At 36.3% G+C, this 19,047-nt stretch overlaps 1 protein-coding gene across 7 annotated transcripts in view; it reads left to right on the top strand.

Annotated features, from left to right (window-relative positions):
* Window positions 1-19,047, top strand: part of LOC126085121 (GPI ethanolamine phosphate transferase 1) — a 108,789-nt gene that overhangs the window by 11,651 nt on the left and 78,091 nt on the right. For all 7 annotated transcript variants that reach the window (XM_049900141.1, XM_049900140.1, XM_049900143.1 and 4 more), the window contains 5 exons: window positions 2,166-2,272; window positions 4,504-4,628; window positions 5,901-6,031; window positions 9,257-9,373; window positions 16,184-16,224. In XM_049900141.1, coding sequence (XP_049756098.1) covers window positions 2,166-2,272; window positions 4,504-4,628; window positions 5,901-6,031; window positions 9,257-9,373; window positions 16,184-16,224 — 521 coding nt within the window. The remainder of the gene's footprint in view (window positions 1-2,165; window positions 2,273-4,503; window positions 4,629-5,900; window positions 6,032-9,256; window positions 9,374-16,183; window positions 16,225-19,047) is intronic.

The raw sequence follows: 19,047 nt of genomic DNA, 5'->3' as shown, positions 1-19,047 counted from the left end.
ATTTTTTCCTTCTTAGTTGTAATTGAATTATAGGACATCATACAGTTGATAGTATCATGGATTCAGTGAAACAGTATATGGCTCTACCACGTATTAGCTGTATAATCTTGGACAAGTTAGATAACCTCTCTGAGCTTCAGTTTTCCTTTTTATAAAATATGATGACAATAATAATGTCTATCCCATAGGTTTGTTTTGAGGATTAAATTAGATGGACCATGTAAACATTTGCATAATACACTATTTAAGAAGTTAGCAGATAGTTGCATAAAGACATAAAAATTATATTTATAATTTCTATTTTAACATATTCAGGGCTTTTTCATTTGGATTTATTGTTTATGTGTGTGAATCTGCAAGTGTTAGGACATACCTTGGTTAGGAAATTTATATTATTTTCTATAATCAGTTGGATTCCATTTCAGTTTTATGACATTAATTACTCTTTTAGTGGGAGCAGAATTAGTGGTTATTTCACTTAATGGAAAGGTTTTGTAACATTATACTTAGCCATGGATAATGCTTATGAGTAATTGGAATCATTGGAGAGTACTCAGGCTGAAAAACCTCAAATGGCTTTCCATTTTTGGAAAGCAGTTTAGCTTTGTGGGGGCTGATGCTGATAGGGAGGCATGAAGTTTCTATGGCTTGCCTTAACACCCTTCCTACTTCTGTCTACAATTGGTGGGACAAGAGTAATACCTGAATCAGAATCAATAGGAATGTTCCTTTTTTATGGTAACCGACATACCCACACAGATCTTCTTTACTGGGGATATGGGAAGAAGAATAGCTAAACCCAAACCAAACCTGTTGCCATTGGGTTGATTCCAACTCATAACAACCCTATAGGACAGAATAGAAGTGCCCCATAGGGTTTCCAGGAGCTGTGGTGGTGCAGTGGTTAAGAGCTATGACTGCTTACCAAAAAGTTGGCAGTTTGAATCTACCATCCGCTCCTCGGGTTTAGTTTTTTTTAATAGAGTTTCCAGGGAGTAAGTAGATGGTGGATTCGAATGGCTGACCTTTTTGACTGGCAGTCTGAACTTTTAACCACTGCACCACCAGGGCTCCAGAGAATAGCTAAGCAGTAGAGTACTTGTTTGAGCTGAGCTGATGTTATGACAGCTTGTCGTCACTTCACTATTATCTCTTCCTTGTGACTTACAAGAAACTATCTAATCCAGAAATCCACTAAATTGATTAGTTTCTTAATAATATCTTGCAAATGTATATATATTTATTGACCCCTTCAATCTGTTTGGCAATAAAAAAAAAATAAAAAAAAAAACCAAACCATCGAGTCAATTCCGACTCATAGCAACCCTATAGGACAGAGTAGGACAGCCCCATAGAGTTTCCAGAGAGCACCTGGTGGATTTAAACTGCTGACCTCTTGGTTAGCATCTGTAGCACTGTATTTATTCCCCTTAAAAAAAAAAAAAAAAAAAAACAGTTGCCATTCAGTCAATTCCAACTTACAGCGATCCTATAGGATAGAGTTGAACTGCCCCACAGGCTTTCCAAGGCTGTAAATCTTTATGGAAGTGGATTGCCACATCTTTCTCCTGCAAAGAGGCTGATGGATTCCCACTGTCAACCTTTCAGTTAGCAGCTGAGCATATTAACCACTGTGCCTTATTCCCTTATGTTAAGAAAAATGCATATTTTTATGCATTTTCAGTGGATAAGAGAAGTGAAATATTTGAGTTCTTCTTGCTTTAGGAAGTTTTATAAAACAAATAACTTCATCTATTTTAGTTTATAATATCCTAAGAGACACAGATTCTTTGAGTAGTTTATTTTTTTTCTTTGGGTAGTTTGATCCAGGGAGACAAACCTTGATGCTTATTTTTGTTCTGTCAGTTATCAGCAGTGTGACTTTGCCAAGTTAGTTAACTTACATGTGCTTTGGCTGTAAAATTAGAATATGTTATTGTGAGGATGAAAAGCAGCAGTATATGTTAAAAGTACGTGGCCTGATCCATGACCCACAGTAGGCACTAAATGACTATTGGTTATTCTCCCTATCTTTCTCCTCCCCATCATAATGCAAAGTGCTTTGTGAAAAATTCTGGTTACTCACAAAACTCTTTAACTGACTATCTCGTATTTTATGACAGTTAAAAAAAAATTTTTTTTTTTAATTTTTTCCAAATTTTCAGGTGCTAGTGGAGACCATGTTTATACACACAGTTATAGTGCTGAAAGAGAGGATTTTGGTGCCCGTGATGCAACAAAACTGGATACCTGGGTTTTTGATAATGTTAAGGTGAGTGTTATTGTGTGGTATTCACAACACACATATTTGTGCCTAAAGTATCAAAAATTGATTTGTTAGTTAATATATCTTAAGTGTTTTTCTGTTTGCCTTAATGTGAAAGTTCTATATTGCAGCAGGCTATTTTAAAAATATGAATTCTAAGAAATTATACATTCCATAGTAACCAATTGTAGAATAATTTTTCAAAGATACTTTTTAAAATACCTGTTTACATACAACATTGTCTACATACACACAGTTTAAATACTGTTTAATACAACAGTAGAAAGAAACCTACACTAGGAGTCAGGAAACCTGCATTCCATTCCTGTTTTGTTTAGTCACTGTAGGTAAACCTTCTTGATCCTTAATTGACTTATAGAAACAGCGTCTTGCAGTAGTGGGGCCATGTGAGATGTGCGAAAACCCTTTGAAAAGTGCTGTTCAAATGTAATGCATTTACAACAACATAAAGTAGATGATGTTTTTAAAACAATTCTTATTCTAAAGAAAAAGATTAGACAAGCAGAATCACTGAATTGTACATGTAGAATACATGTAGAAATTGTTGAGATGATGTATGTTTTGTTACGTATTATCTCACAACACATACATACAAAAATCAAGTTAGCAAGTTAGTCATAATAAAACTTCTATGAGTTTAAGTAATAGAGATTTTTGAATTATTTGATAGTGACAGTTATCATATTTTCGCCAGGAATACAGTAGAATTTATGTTTTTGAAAATCCTGTGATAACCTCAATTGTAAATATTGGCCTTCTTCTTTCTAGCAATCCATTGTTCCTCATCTCCAAATTACAATGTATAATTCATCCACTGTAAAAAGCTTCCCGTGATTTACCCTTAATGCCTTTTTATCAGTAGTGTCTTTTGAACGCACGTTGTAACTTCTCCATAATACAGTCATTTTTGTTAATTTGTAAATGTACTTCTCAGTATATGTCTATGTTTCTCTTTATATTCACTTAGCATGAATTAAATGCTCAATAAATTTTTTGATATACTGTATTTCTATTATTAGGGATATTTCCCCTCAAAATTTTCTTTTTTCTCATAACAATTTTATCAACAGGAAAATGAAATGTCTTTAAGAAAATAATTAGCAAATTATTTTGCTAATTATTGCTTCTTTTTTTTTTTTTTTAAATATAAACATCGAGGATTTATTTAGCCTATCATTTGACATGTATTTTAAATATTACAATATTGTAGGGAGTACATAATATGGCTGGTGGAGTGAAAGTTGGAACAACTTATAATTATCACTTAATATGATCTACTGTGTTAATATCTGGTTAAAAAGCCTTGGTTTCTAATTTCATATACATAGACAAAAACTCACGAATCCCAAAATCATGGAGTTCATTCCTTGTGGTTGAGCAGGGTAGGTGATATAGCTGTCTCACTAACCTGATATTCATGTTTTTTTTTCTTTCTTTCTGTATTTTAACACTGCTTGCATTGGGGACCCTGGTGGTGTAGTGGTTAAGTGCTACAGCTGTTAACCAAAGGGTTGGCAGTTCAAATCTGCCAGGCGCTCCCTGGAAACTCTGTGGGGCAGTTCTACTCTGTCCTATAGGATTGCTGTGAGTCGGAATCAACTCGATGGCACTGGGTTTTTTTTTTTTTTTTTTTGGTTTTGCACTGGGGATGGAAACCCTGGTGAAGTAGTGGTTAAGTGCTGTGGCTGCTCACCAAAATATCGGCAGTTTGAATCCACCAGGCGCTCCTTGGAAACTCTATGGGGCAGTTCTGCTCTGTCCTATAGGGTCACTATGAGTCGGAATCAACTCAGCGGTGGTGGGTTTGTGTATGTTTGTGTGTGTTGAGGGTACACAGTGAACAAAAATATATTTAAAAATGATAAACCATTTTTATGCTTTTACCACTATTATTGTTTTATTTTTGGTTCTTGCAAAATAGTTTTTCTTTCTGCTCCATTTTATTAAGTTAGATATGGGGTGAACAATATTATGAGATCAAGATCCCCTTTGTATAGCTTTTCTTAAGCCTAGTGATAACACAGAAAATAGCTCACTAATTGAGCACAGACATCTGAACTAAAAACAAGGGCTTTGAGTTTGGTAGGTCCTGAGGACAAATTTAAGCAATGTAAGGTAATTTAATTTTATAGTTATGTATAATTTAAATTAAATGTTTTCATCAATATCATTATTTTAAAAAATAAACTAATTTCTGAACTGTTCGTTACATTTAGGACTTCTTTCATGCTGCCAGAAACAACCAGTCTTTGTTTTCTAAGATAAATGAAGAGAAAATAGTTTTTTTCTTGCATTTATTAGGAATAGATACAAATGGGCATGCTCATAGACCCTACTCAAGGTAATTATAATGTTGCATTTAATTTGATTTTTTGAGGGACACAGCTGTTCTGTTTGAATTTTTTAAAAAATATTTATGATGTTTTCTTTGTAATTATAAAAATAGAACTAATATTTTAAATAACTGCTATAATGTAGAGTAAGTTCTCAGTTATATAAGATATAGTAGGATATGGAGCTCTCGTGATGCAGTGGTTAAAGAGCTTAACTACTTACCAGAAGGTCAGCAGTTTGAATCCACTGATTGCTCCTTGGAAACCCTACGGGACAGTTCTACTTTGTCCTTTAGTGTTGCTGTGAGTCGGAGTCTACTCGGTGGCAATGGGTTTGTTTTGTTTTTTTGGTAGATAGTTTTTAAAATCACATCTATTGAAGCCAAACTACATGTTAATATAAGTAAAATTTATTCTGTACATATATCCAATATTCTTCATTTATCAAGGTAGAAAGAAAATCTATGTATTTTTAGTAAATCTTGAAATAAAAAGCATTTTTATGATGTTAACCTTTATATCACATGCAATGTAGTTAGCTCTTCCATATAATTATTATTGTATCTAGCACATACTTGTATAAAATTTTGTATATTTATTTCAATAGCACTCCTTATGTATAATAGCAAGTATTTTTCTTACTTTTGCAACCTGTAAGTAAAAGGAAGAATCCATATTATACATTTATTCTTTGTTTTGCATTTTGTTTAGATCAGCCTGATTGTAATTGTAAAGCCCATTGGAGTAGCTGTCAGTGTTAGTAATGAGTACCTCATCCTCCCCTTTTTTAACATTATGCACTGTCTCCATTGATGGAATTCATACTGAACCAACCTTGTTCAACTGTATGGAAAGCTTAAATATAATTTGTTCAAAACTCTTACTACATTTCATATCGCAATTTAAGGGATAAAAATATCCTGTACTTGAAACAATGGTAGTTACCTATTAATATGTCAGATCAATATAGTTTGTGTTGTGAAAGATGTGAACCTGAAAGTCATCATATTATTACATTCGGAACTTAAAAGGGTTCATTAAAATGTGTTTGCTAATCCATACCCTCCTCTTTGCCTATCTCTGAAAGCTATATTAAATTCTTTTGTTTCTTTAAAAGGAGGAAAAAACTATTGTCAACAGTCTAAAGACTTCTGATTTTGAAATATTAAAGACGAAATCTAAAAGCATTTTAGGAGTGATTGAATTTGATGAGTTCATGTTGAAGAAATGTGATTTCTATAAATCATTGTTATTCAATTTGCTCTTCTCTTTTTAAACAGGGAATACAAAGACAATATTAAAAAAGTAGATGATGGAGTGAAAGAAATCGTGTCCATATTTAAGCATTTTTATGGAAATGATGGGAAAACCACATTTATCTTTACCTCTGATCATGGAATGACAAACTGGGGTTAGTTTGTCTCTATATGATATGTAGTAAATTAAGCGTGCAAAGATCTTATAATGTTGAAACGATTAAATGACAGTATATGCAAACTGTCTAGCATATAATAATTGTATACTTATAAAATGTTAGCTTAAAAAAACTGATCTGTTAACAGTCTTTTTCTAACTATACCCAGCCCAATTTCTAACTATAAGAGGAATATATTCTCATTTAGAAAATGAGAAAGATAAAAGTGTGGAGAAGAAAATAAAAGTACCTAGAATTTATCTACCTAGAGTTAACTGTAAGTAATGGCAAAAGGGGGTGATGTTAAGATGGTATTACTGAGGTGGGTACTGAAATTCTATACTACATGAACCTGTTCTGCATATAAGATTCCCAAGGCAAATACAGTGTGTGCAGAGAGAGCAAAGTAAGACAAAGGTGAGATTTGGGTTCCCAGATCACCATGCAGAATTTTAATGATCTAGGCTCTACCTTATAATGGGCTTTTGGCTGCAGTACAGTGGCCTGAAAGAAAGGACCTGGAGACCCTGCCTTCTTCTCCAGAACAGACCTGGCCTAGACTGCTTGCCCCAAGCATGGGTGGTTACTCTCCCAAAAGAGCTCTCCCCTATTCTTTCTACCTTGGGTGCTATTCTGACAGTGGTGGCATCTCCTCCATGTCTCCCACTCATGCCAAATAGGCCCCCCTGGTTCTAGCTTCTGCCAGGCCCCACAGTTTTTAGACTCCTGTAACTCCATTTTGTTGAATACATTCTACATAAGTCAGGCAGCCAGCCTTCTTTCCCTCCTTCCTTTGAGGAAAAGAAAGAGTATGCAGGCTTTAAGCTTCCTGGAAGTCTGCATGTTAGTTTAGTTGGTGTTATCAGGTTTTTTTCTTTTGTATTTTGATCATTTCACTATGTTATCAAATAACCATGAAACCATAATTTTAATGTTTATATTACAGTGTATTTGTCCTCTCTACAAATATTCTAAAAATTCTTTTCCTATTGTTAATTATGGTATATGTTAATCAGGATCCAGTAGTTGATGCCTTTGAGTGGCAGGCAACTCACAATATCAGTGGCTTAACACCATGAACATTTATTTCTCACTCATTCCACTTTACTCAGAATGAGTGGGCACAGGGCTGGCTCGTTGGAGTCAGCCAGGCACCGAGACTGACAGAGGCTCCATTTCAGTACATGCTCTCACAGTGACTGCAGCAGTGGAGAGCATGTGGCCCAGAGTGCATGGGCTCCTACAAATATCACTTTTGCTCGCACTCCACTGGCCACACCAAATCACGAGCCTGACTTCAAATCGGTGGGGTCCATGCAACCCTCCCCTGTGCCTGAAAGGCAGGGAACAGAAAGAGTTGGTGAATGTCACTAATGACTACAATAGTTAGGTGGTTTGCTGTTTTTCATTGTTATAGATAATATAATAAATGTCCTTGCACATACATTTTTGACCATAATTCTCCTAGAGTTAGAATTATCTATTTAAAGTATATGAATATTCTGAACTGTTTTCATAGTTACGTGGCTTAACTTAAAGACTGAAGCAGTTTATAGTCCAGTCTCCTGTTTAACAGTGGTGGCCATCTTATTGTACCTTTTTGAACAATGAATATTATCACGTTTAATCCTTGTCATTTTGATAAGGGAAAACAAATCTCTTTGGTTTAATTTACATTTTAATTAACGATGAAGTTGAATGCTTATTTTAAATATTTTTTTCTCTATATTGCCTTTTTGTGTCTTTTCCCTACTTTTTAAATTAAGGAATTAGCATTTTTCTTACTGATACTTAAGAATTTTTCACCATAGATTCAGCCTGTTAACCATTTGCTATGGTTTTTGTATTTCCTTTACTCTTTTAGTTTTGTTTTTTTTTTTTTTGACACAACGTCATTCTGAATTTTTACATAGTCAACTTATTGAGCTCTTCTGTGATGGGCTCTGGTGTTAAATGTCTTCTAATCTTGTGAATATGTATTCACTTATAGTCTCATAATTTTATTTTTGTATTAACTTTTTAGCCCATCTGGAATTAACTTTGATATTTTCTCAGAGATGAGGATCAAATGTAATTATTTTCCAAATATTTAACCATTTATATACAACAATAATTTTTTTGATACTGATTTTATCACTATATTCTTTTACTTAACAGGGACTTTTGATGGACTATCTTATTCTTCCTGATTTTTCAGGCATTTCTTATACCACTCTGTTTTGATTATTATAGCTTTAAAGTGCATGCTCACATCTAGTAGGACAACATCTCTCATTATTCATCTTTTTAAAACAAATATTTGATATTCTTGGTTATGTCTTTGTCTGGAATAAATTTAAAATCGCTATCAACTCTTTCCCTGACATTTTCCATCTGGAATTTTTAATTGGGATTTAAAAAGCTGTAAATTTGAGGAAAAGTGACATCTTTATACTATAGAGTCTTTCAATCTAGAAATATGGAATACCAAAACCAAACCAAACCTGTTTCCATCAAGTTGATTCTGACTCATAGCAACCCTATAGGACAGAGTAGAACTGCCCCATAGGGTTTCCAAGGCTATAATCCTTATGGAAGCAGACTGCCACATCTTTCTCCTGCAGAGCAGCTGGTGGGTTTGAACCACCAACCTTTCAGTTGGCAGCCAAGTGCTTAACCACTGTACCACTATGGCTCCAGAAATGTGGAACAGCCCTTTGTAAATATGCATCAGTACAGTTTTTTGGTGTTTTATCTATCCCGAAAAAATTTTCAAGATCTTTTTGCTTTAAAAGAATAGAAACGACTTTCCACATGTTAGCAGAGGGAAGAGACCTGTATGATTCATATATCTATATATTACTACTGCTTTCTTACTCACTTGAGTGTGTTGCTCATAAAGTTGGTTTGGTAGTTATAGCTACTCACATTTACAAATCAGGTGAGATATATGTAAAGATTCTATTTTTTTTTGTTCTTATTTTTTTTTCAGCCAGAGGAACTCAGCAGACATTCTCCTTTTTTTTGTTCTTGTTTTTGCCTGTTTGATGCTCTGATTTGCTTTCCAGGAATATTTTCAAAGTAATTGTTGCACAGAGTTGTAAGCATTTGGAAGCGTAGTGTCCAGGATTGGCTAAATATGGATCAACTGTTTAAAACATTTTAAAAAATGGATAAGGAGTATTTACCTGTAAGTTAATTTTTATTTTCTTTGTCTTATTCCTCGTGGTGTCTTATTTTTAGGTTCCCACGGGGCTGGTCATCCTTCGGAGACTTTAACTCCTTTAGTCACGTGGGGAGCTGGAATCAAGTATCCCCAAAGAGTGTCAGCTCAGCAATTTGATGATACATTTTTGAAAGGTATAAATACTTGTCTGTTTTTATAATGTATAAAAACAAAACCAAATAGTTTAATTTTAAATAATCACTTTTTAAGTTATAGTTTTAAATTTTTCATTTTGACATTTATGTCATTACTAGTTCTATGTATTGTTCTGTTGTTAGGTGCTGTGGAGTTGGTTCTGACTCATAGTGACCCTATGTTCAACAGAACAAAACACTGCCCAGGCCTGTGCCATCCTCAGTTCTTGCTATGTTTGAGCCCATTGTTACAGCCACTGTGTCAGTCCTTCTCGTTGAGTGTCTTCTTCTTTTTCGCTGACCCTCTACATTTTCTGTGTATTACTTTTACATATTTTATATTATACAGTGTTAGTTATTTGTCTTATAGAAGTTCTAGTATAAATTACACTATTGCTTTTCTTTACAAGTCTTATTATTCCTGGAATTTAGATAAAACCCTTGAGTCAAATCTAACCTGCAAAGAATATCAATCTGATAAATCACATATATGTCACTATTGATATTTCACAATGGAAATCAAGTTTTGCCCTGTTTCTGGTATTTTCTAACGCTCTCTGTGTCACCCAAACATCCCTTGCTTCACAATATATAAAGAAAAGGAATTCCTTTATTCTGGAGCTCTGTTTATTTTGTAAAGTTTGTTCAGAGTTCCTAAATTTTTGTTAATGAAACAAATCCCGCTCCAGTGCTGTTCTCTGAATTAGTTGCATTGCAGTCATCTAAAACACTTGTTAAGAATACAGATTCTCAGACCTTGTCATGGAGATTTTGATTCCATGAGGCTGGGTGGGACCTAGGAAATTTCTTTCTAAAGCCTTCTCCAGGGATTTTGACACACACCTGGGTTTAGGAATCACCACCATAGAGAACTTTTTTTTGGTTTGTATTATAAAATTTCCTTAGATTCTTTTTTAATTTAATTTTTGATGGAGATATAATTCACGTACCCATAAAATTAATGTTTTTAAATTATACAGTTCAGTGGTTTTTAGTATATCCACTGAATTCTAGAACATTTTCATTACCCCAGTTCAGCAGTCACTCCCTGCCCCCAGTCCCTGGCAGCCATTAATCTACTTTGTATTTATATGTATTTACTTATTCTGAACATTGCACATAAATGGAATCATATACTATGTGGCCTTTTTGTGTCTGGCTTCTTTCACTTAGCATAGTGTCTTCAAGGTTCATTATGTTATAGCATATATCAGTAGTTTATTCTGTTTTATGGCTAAATAATATGCCATTGTGTATATATATATACACCACATTTTATTTTTCCATTCATCAGTTGGTGAATGTCTTAGTTATCTAGTACTGCTATAACAGAAATACCACAAGTGTGTAGCTTTAACAAAGAGAAATTTATTCTCTCACAGTCTAGGAGGCCAGAAGTCCAAATTTAGGAAGCTAGTTCCAGGGGAAGGCTTTCTCTCTCTTTTGGCTCTGGGGGAAGGTCGTTTTCGTCAGTCTCCCCTTAGTCTAGGAGCTTCTCTGTGTGGGAACCCCAGGTCCAAAGGATGCGCTCTGCTCCCGGTGCCGCTTTCATGATGGTATGAGGTCCCTATGTCTTTCTGCTTGCTTCCCTCTTTTATATCTCAAAAGAGATTGATTTAAGACACAATCTAATCTTGTAGATTGAGCCCTGCCTCATTAACATAACTGCTGCTCATCCCATGTCATCAACATCACAGAGATAGGATTTACAACACATAGAAAAATCACATCAGATGACAAAATGGCAGACAGTCACACAATAATGGGAATCATGGCCCAGCCAAGTTGATACACATATTTTTTGGGGACACAATTTAATCCATGACATTCTACCCTTTGGCCCCGCAAAATTCATGTCCTAGTGACATGTAAAGCACATTCATCCCATCATGTCATAGCAAAAGTCTTAAATTAACTCCAAGTCCAAAATCTAAAAATTATTCCTCATCTGTGAAATCTAGAATACAAGTTATCTGCTTCTGAACTATAATGGTGGAACAGGCACAAGATAGACATTTCCATTACAAATGGAAGAAATTAGAGGGGAAGAAGGGTAACAGGCACCAAACAAGTCAGCAGAGCACCTTACATTAGTCCTCAAGGCTTTGAAAATAATCCTTTGTTCTCTGAGACCACTCACACAATGGCCCTGTCCTCCAGACTCTAGGTATCGGCCACATTCTCCGAATTCTGAGTGGAGACACCTCGGCCCTGGGCTTCACCCCCGCCTTTCAGGCCCACTAGAACGCCAACTCTGCTCCTTCGGCTTTAGGCACACCCATCTCCAAGTCCATCTGAGTGGGGACTGCACCCTTTGAGACCCCAGAGGCCATGGCTTCACCCTTTGAGACACTAGAAGTCATGGGCATACCCTTTGAGACTGAGGCAGCTTGGGTTCCTGTGTTCCTTGTCTCTTCAGCTTCTGCTTCCTGGTTGCTTGGCCTCTTGGCCCCTTGTGCCTCTGTACTGAGGCAAGTGTTCCAAAGCTCTATAGCTCTACCAGTAAGTGCCTGGAGGCACCCCACCCCACCAATAAACTTCCACCAGAAGGCACTCATCTCTCTTGCTCTGTGGGTTGACTCCAGCACTCTCTCCTGGTTCTGCTGCTGCTCATTCTCTGTGGCTTCTGGTTCTCTGCTGCTGCCAGTTCTTTGCTGCTGTTTCTTGCCATCTGCACAGTCACCAGTGTAACAGCTCTCCTTGTTTCCTTCTGAGCCCTCACCAGATTTGTCTGATGTCTGTAATGCCACCAACAGTCTCTTCAAGGCAGCTACTTCTACATTATTTTAGGTATCTGTTAGAGCAGCAGCCCACTTTCAGCACCAAATTTTGTCTTATTTAGTGGACATGTGAGTTGTTTCTACATTTGGCTATCATGAATAATGCTGCTTTGAATATTCATATACAAATTTTTATGTGGACATAAGTTTTCATTTCTCTTGGGTAGATACTGAGGAATAGAATTGTTGGGTCGTATGGTAACTCAGTTTAACTTTTTGAAAACTGCCCAAATGTTTTCCACAGCAGCTGTACCATTAAATCAAGCAGCAGTGTTTGAGGGTTACAGTTTCTCCCATTCTCACTAGCACTGGTTGTCTTTGTTCTGTTTTATTTTATCTATCCTAGTTTTTTTTAGTAGGTGTAAAGTGGTGTGTGTTGTCTTTCACTTTCTTGATAGTTTGTAAATTTGTTTAAGTCCAATTTATTTATTTTTCTTTAGGTTATTTATAGTTTTGGTGTCATATCTAAGTGAGATTGCCTAATGCAAGGTCAAAGGTTTACACTTATGGTTTCTTTTAGAGTTTTTTTTTTTTTTTTTAATAATTTTTATTGTGCTTTAAGTGAAAGCTTAAAAATCAAGTCAGTCTTTCACATAAAAACTTATATACACCTTGCTACATACCCCCAATTACCCTCCCCCTAATGAGACAGCCTGCTCTCTCCCTCCACTCTCTCATTTCGTGTCATTTCGCCAGCTTCTAACCCCCTCTACCCTCTCATCTCCCCTCCAGGCAGGAGATGCCAACATAGTCTCAAGTGTCCACCTGATCCAAGAAGCTCACTCCTTACCAGCATCCCTCTCCAACCCACTGTCCAGTCCAATCCATGTCTGAAGAGTTGGCTTCGGGAATGGTTCCTGTCCTGGGGCAACAGAAGGTCTGGGGACCATGGCCACCGGGGTCCTTCCAGTCTCAGTCAGACCATTAAGTCTGGTCTTTTTATGAGACTTTAGGGTCTGCATCTCCTGCTCCCTCAGGGGTTCTCTGTTGTGTTCCCTGTCAGGGCAGTCATCGGTTGTAGCCGGGTACCATTTAGTTCTTCTGGTCTCAGGATGATGTAGTCTCTGGTTCATGTGGCCCTTTCTGTCTCTTGGGCTCGTGATTACCTTGTGTCCTTGGTGTTCTTCATTCTCCTTTGATCCAGGTGTCTTTTAGAGTTTTATAGTTTTAGCTCTTATATTTAAGTCTTTGATCCATTTTGAGTTAATTTTTATATATCAAGATAGGGATTCATCTTCATTCTTTTAGTTGTGGATATTCAGTTGTCCCAGCACCATTTTTGAAAATACTATTCATCCCTCATTGAATTGTCTTGGTACCCTTGTTGTGAATCAGTTGACCATAAATGTATGGTTTTATTTCTGGACTTTGAGTAGGTTCCTTCTTAGGTCAGTACAGAACCACAGAATGTTTTTATTTGTATTCTTATTTTCTTTGATTTGTTTATTAGAACACTTTTTATTAATAGAAACATTGAAGAATTTTCATGACTCTTTAAAAGAATTATTGGAAGGTACTTAACTCATATCATTATGACATCACAGTCTTTTTTTTTTTTGCCTAATACAATGTTTTTAACACTTTGGTTATTTTTGTATTCTTGAATATTGAAAATAAGTTCATTTTCTCTTTAGTGGTAGAATAGTAACTTCTTTGAATTTTGCTTATTTCTCAAAAGTAATTAATAGTAGTGTGCTTGAACCAATTCATTCTGACTCACATGAGCCAACTGGTAAATATTCAATAAATGGCGCTTGGTGGGAGTGTTTCACATACAGAAATAGGCAGATGGTACAAATTAAGGTTATTGTGTTTGTTTTTTCTCTTCTTTGAGAGTCAGTTGTTAAACATTTACCAGCATAGTACTGCTCATAACTATTGAGACCTTTCTAAATATCTGGCAAACAATTTTAAATCTTGTTGTATTGAATTAATTAATTAATTAAAATAGAGGTAGAGTAACCAAAGATATAAATAAGAAATCTAAGGTTTCTTAAAAGTAAATCATAAGTTTGAGCACGATTTTCCAAACCAAACAAAAGCATAAGTTATAAAATTCACAGTATCCACGAGATATAGCTGTTAGATAAAAAACTAGCTGCAGTACTAAGATATTTCTGCCTTGGGCCCTCATGAAGGCAGAAGGGCACAATGAATAATTTACTCAATAACATGTGTTCAATAAATAACAGTGAATTTTTCATAGGGCTCTTTCTTATAAATTTGCCAGTACTAGCAGAGAGCATCATGCCAAATCGCAGGTCTGTAGGAGGCATTTGACAACGGACCAGAATAATGCAGCCAGTATGCTGTCATGATATGTCCAGATTTATTTAAGCATAAAGTGGAAAGAATCTAGAGGACCCTTTTCATCTGCTGTACGTCTTTGGGATAGTCCTTGCTTTCACAGAGCTTCACATTCTAGTGAAAGACTTAAAAAATTATAAAGAACAGTTACAGATTATGATAACTGTTATTAAGGAAATTGGGGTGATGTGATCAAAACGTAGTGGAGGTAGGATTGGACTCCTTTTCCTCCCACATTTTTGTTGAGATATTCAGTAAAGTAGGTTATTGTTGTCGTTAGCTGCCATCAAGTTGATTTAGACTCATAGTGACCCCATGTGACAGAGTAGAACTGCCCCATAGGATTTTCTAGGCCGTAATCTTTACAGAAGCAGATCTCTAGGTCTTTCTTCCATGTAGCCACAGGATGGGTTCAGACCACGAACTTTTCAATTAGCACTCGAGCACATAACCGTTGTGCCTCCAAGGCTCCTTAGTAAAGTAGGCAAAGTGCACTAATCTTAAATGTATGGATGGATGAATTTTCCATGTGTATGCACTGTGGGGAGTCCCTGGGTGGTCTAAACCAGTTAGTGTGCTTGATTGCTAACCAAAAGGTTGGAGGTTGGAGTCTACCAATGTATTGTTTTAGCACTCTTGGGTTAATGACTGTAGGAGCATCACAGCTACAGTTTTAAGTATTTTATGAGTAACTGCCATTAGAGAAAAAAAAGTTCCTTCAGCTGACTTAAAAGACTATCAGTCGCCTTAATAACTGTGTGTAGCAGGATTGTAGTTACTTGTAGTCATACTGACAGTTGTTACTATCGTGCCATTTACTTCTATCTTCCTCTCCATTAACCTTTTGATGCTGTTATGGATTGGGTTGTGTCCCCCCAAAATATGTGTTGTAAATCCCAGCTTCTATGCCTGTGGCCATAATCCCATCTGGGATTGGGTTGCCTTTGTTATATTAATGAGATAGGATTAGTGTACAGTGTATCTTGAGTCAGTCTCTTTTGAGATATAAAAGAGATTAAACAAGCAAGCAAGAGAAGCAGAGATGGGGGAAGATTGATGCCAAGCCACATGGAGATCCCCAAGGAACCAGGAAATAAACTAAGGAAACAATGACCTTCCTTCAGAGATGACAGAGAGAGAAAGTCTTCCCCTAGGTCAGTGCCCTGAATTCAGACTTCTAGCCTCCTAAACTGTAAGAAAATAAATTGCTATTTGTTAAAGCCATCCACTTGTGATATTTCTTTTATAGCAGTAGTAGTAAGACAGATGCTTATGAGCATTTTAAAAGTTTTAATGAATCACCACAGAAAACATCAAATAATTACTTTCTGGCTGTTCTTTTAAAATTTGATTTAAAAAATGTACACCTCTGCACTTTTAAGTACCTTTTATATTCAATTGGAAACCCTGGTGGTGTAGTGGTTAAGTGCTATGGCTGCTAACCCAAAGGGTCAGCAGCTTGAATCCACCAGGTGCTCCTTGGAAACTCTATGGGGCAGTTCTGCTCTGTCCTGTAGGGTCGCTATGAGTCAGAATCGACTCGACAGCACTGGGTTTGGTTTTGTTTGGTTTTTTATATTCAATTAAAAAAAAAAATTTTTTTTTTTTGCTTAAGTTACAGAAACATTTCTAATACTTGGATTTTTCATTATGTATTGACCAGTCGCTAATAATCAAATGATTTCTTTTTAAAATCCTTATTAGCAGATCTTGTGTCTTTCAGAATGGAAATTGGAGAACTGGAAGAGGCTCGATGTCGATCAGGTATCCGTGTCCAGTGTAATTGCTTTGAAGTTTAATTTTATCTCCTATAAGAAGTTTAGACAAGGAAACTGATGGTCTAGGTGTGTTAATAATATTAATAAAGGATTTTCTAAAACATTTCAGTTACCCAGGAAATACTTCTAAAACATTTTACTCAAATAATCTTTCTTGTGTCAAAATAAGATCTCAAGTGAAGCTAAGAGGAGAAGACTCCTCCAGATAACACTGAATAATTAAAGACTTGTTATGTGAGTTGAAATCTGCATGCTTAGTAGATTTCTGTGATTTCTTGTCATGGTTGCCTTGCTTAGTTACTTTAAGCACAGATCAAAATCAACCCCTGCTATTTTCTTACCTGTAGTATGTCAGTTATTGTTTCTTTTTCATTAACATATGTTTTTACTTTTAATTCCATCCATCAGCCTTACAGTTGCAATGGGAAAAGTGACAATATAGATTAATTAGCTAGAAACTTTACTTTTGGAAAATGCATGGTGAACCTAGTAAACTTAGATCAGTAGCAGTAATTGAAGAAGCACAAAATTGTCATTGTTGAAGATATGCTAGTTAAGCACAAATAATCTTCACATCTGTAGAAGGCACAGCTTCGTTGAGATGTGGCTTCCAAAGTGACCAGAGTATCCTGCCTTCTTCAGGCCACCACACTAGCTGGCATTCCTTACTGTGGTGGATAAGCCACAGTCTACGGTCATACCTTCTCAGGATAACAAAAACAGATTTTTCTCCCATGATGGATGTGTATTAGCCAAGTAAAGGAAAATGTATAAAAATCATAATACGGATCCAATTTATTAATTTACAATAAGAAATCAATGTTAAAGGACAGGAATAACTGAAGTCTACATCACAAGAACATCTTTTACTAATAGGGAGACTGGATCATAATAAGATAATTATTTACTGAACATGAATTCAGCTATTGCTACCTAAACACCCAAAGTCTATTGGCTAATACCCCTGCATTCAGATCTGCATTAAAAAAAAAAAAAAAAAAAAACCATTGCCATCAAGTTGATTCCAACTCAAAGTTACCTTAGAGGACAGAGTAGAACTCCCCTATAGGGTTTCCAAGGAGTGGCTGGTGGATTTGAACTGCTGACCTTTTGGTTAGCAGTTAAACTCTTAACCACTGTGCCACCAAGGTTAAGGAGATCTGTATTTAGAGATGAGAATTTCTTACTAATTTTTTTTAGCAATATCGTCATGTGTCTGCAGTGTGTCAGTGCCTGTGCTAAGTGTAAGGGATATAATATGAGTAAAAGCAGACACAGTCCCCGCCCTGGGGAGCTTATAGTTTAGGGGTGAGACTCACTAATCAAATAATCAAAAAATGTAAAATGATAGCTGTGATAAGTACTACAGGAGAGGCTTATGAAGCTATGAGAGTGTGGACTGGATGTATCTGACAGACTGCATCGTTGGGAAAGGCCAGCCAAGAAATGGAGGATGGAGTTGAGATTGAAGAGTAAGAAGGAATAAACCAGGTTAAGGTAGTAGAGGAAGGCTTTCCAGGCAGAAAGAGTGGTATGTGGCACAGGAAAGGATCTTAAAGAAAGCTGGTGTAAAGAGTAGCAGAGACTGTGGTGTGGTGTGAAGCAGAAGGCAGCACCAGACCATGCAGGGCCTTATGGGTCTTGCGGACTTCACGCTAAGAGCTCAGGAAGCCCTCGACATGTTTGAATCCTGGAGAGTGACATGATCAGATCTTTTTTGGAAATATTCCTCTAGCTGCTGTGTGGAGAACAGATTGTTGTTGTTGTTTTTAGGTGCTGTTGAGTTGGTTCCAACTCAGCAACCCTGTATACAACAGAATGAAACATTGCCCAGTCCTGTGCCACCCTCAAAATTGTTGCTGTGTTTAAACCCATTGTTGTAGCCATTGTGTCAGTCCATCTCGTTGAGGGTCTTCCTCTTTTTCACTGACCTTCTACTTTACCAAGCATTATGCCTTTCTCCAGGGACTGGTCCCTTCTGATAAAATGTCTAAAATACGTGAGACGCAGTCTCGCTGTCCTTGCTTCAAAGAAGTATTCTGGCTGCACTTCTTCACGAGCACTGCAATTCAAATGTATCGATTCTTGTTTGGTTTTCCTTATTCGTTGTCCAGCTTTTGCATGCATATGAGGTAATTGAAAATATCATGGCTTGGGTCAGGCACATCTTAGTGCTCAAAGTGACATCTTTGCTTTATAACACTTTAAAGAGGAGAACAGATTTGAGGAGGCCAACAGTGGATTTGAGGAAGGGGAGCAGGCTGTGGGAGTTACCCAGTTTTCTGGGGGATAGTACTTAGTAAAGATAGTTCGGATGGTAAAAAATGAGGATTGAGAGCCTAGGACCAAACTTGACAAATTCCAACTTTAAATGAGGGATGAGAGATGATATCTGGAAAGAAACCAGTGAGATTGAAGAAGGTCAGCAGAGGCCAAGAGAAGAGAAGGTTTCAAAAAGGAGTGGTCTGCACAGTGCTGCTGAGAGTTCAAGTGTCAACAACAACTACAACAATGGTAGCAAACATTTATTGCCTGTTTATTATGTGTCAGGTACTTTGTAAGTTGTATCCCATTTAATCCTGCTAAAACTATGTAAGGGAGAAACTTTAACCTTTTTTTAACTGATAAAGAAAAAAAAAAAAAAAATTTTTTTTTTTTAAAGAAACTGAGACGTTGGAGAAGTTAAATAACTTGCCCAAAGGTGTCAGAAATTGAAGCAAAGGCATTCTGACTTGCAAACTCTTCACTACCTGTAAAATTATAAGGGCTATCAAACAATGAAGAAAGTTGATCCAACAGAATGTGAAAA

The sequence above is a fragment of the Elephas maximus genome, chromosome 11, assembly GCF_024166365.1.
Source record: "Elephas maximus indicus isolate mEleMax1 chromosome 11, mEleMax1 primary haplotype, whole genome shotgun sequence".
Lineage (NCBI taxonomy): Eukaryota > Metazoa > Chordata > Mammalia > Proboscidea > Elephantidae > Elephas > Elephas maximus.
The sequence above is the reverse complement of the archived record's forward strand: the minus strand, read 5'-3'. Positions and strand labels throughout refer to the sequence as shown.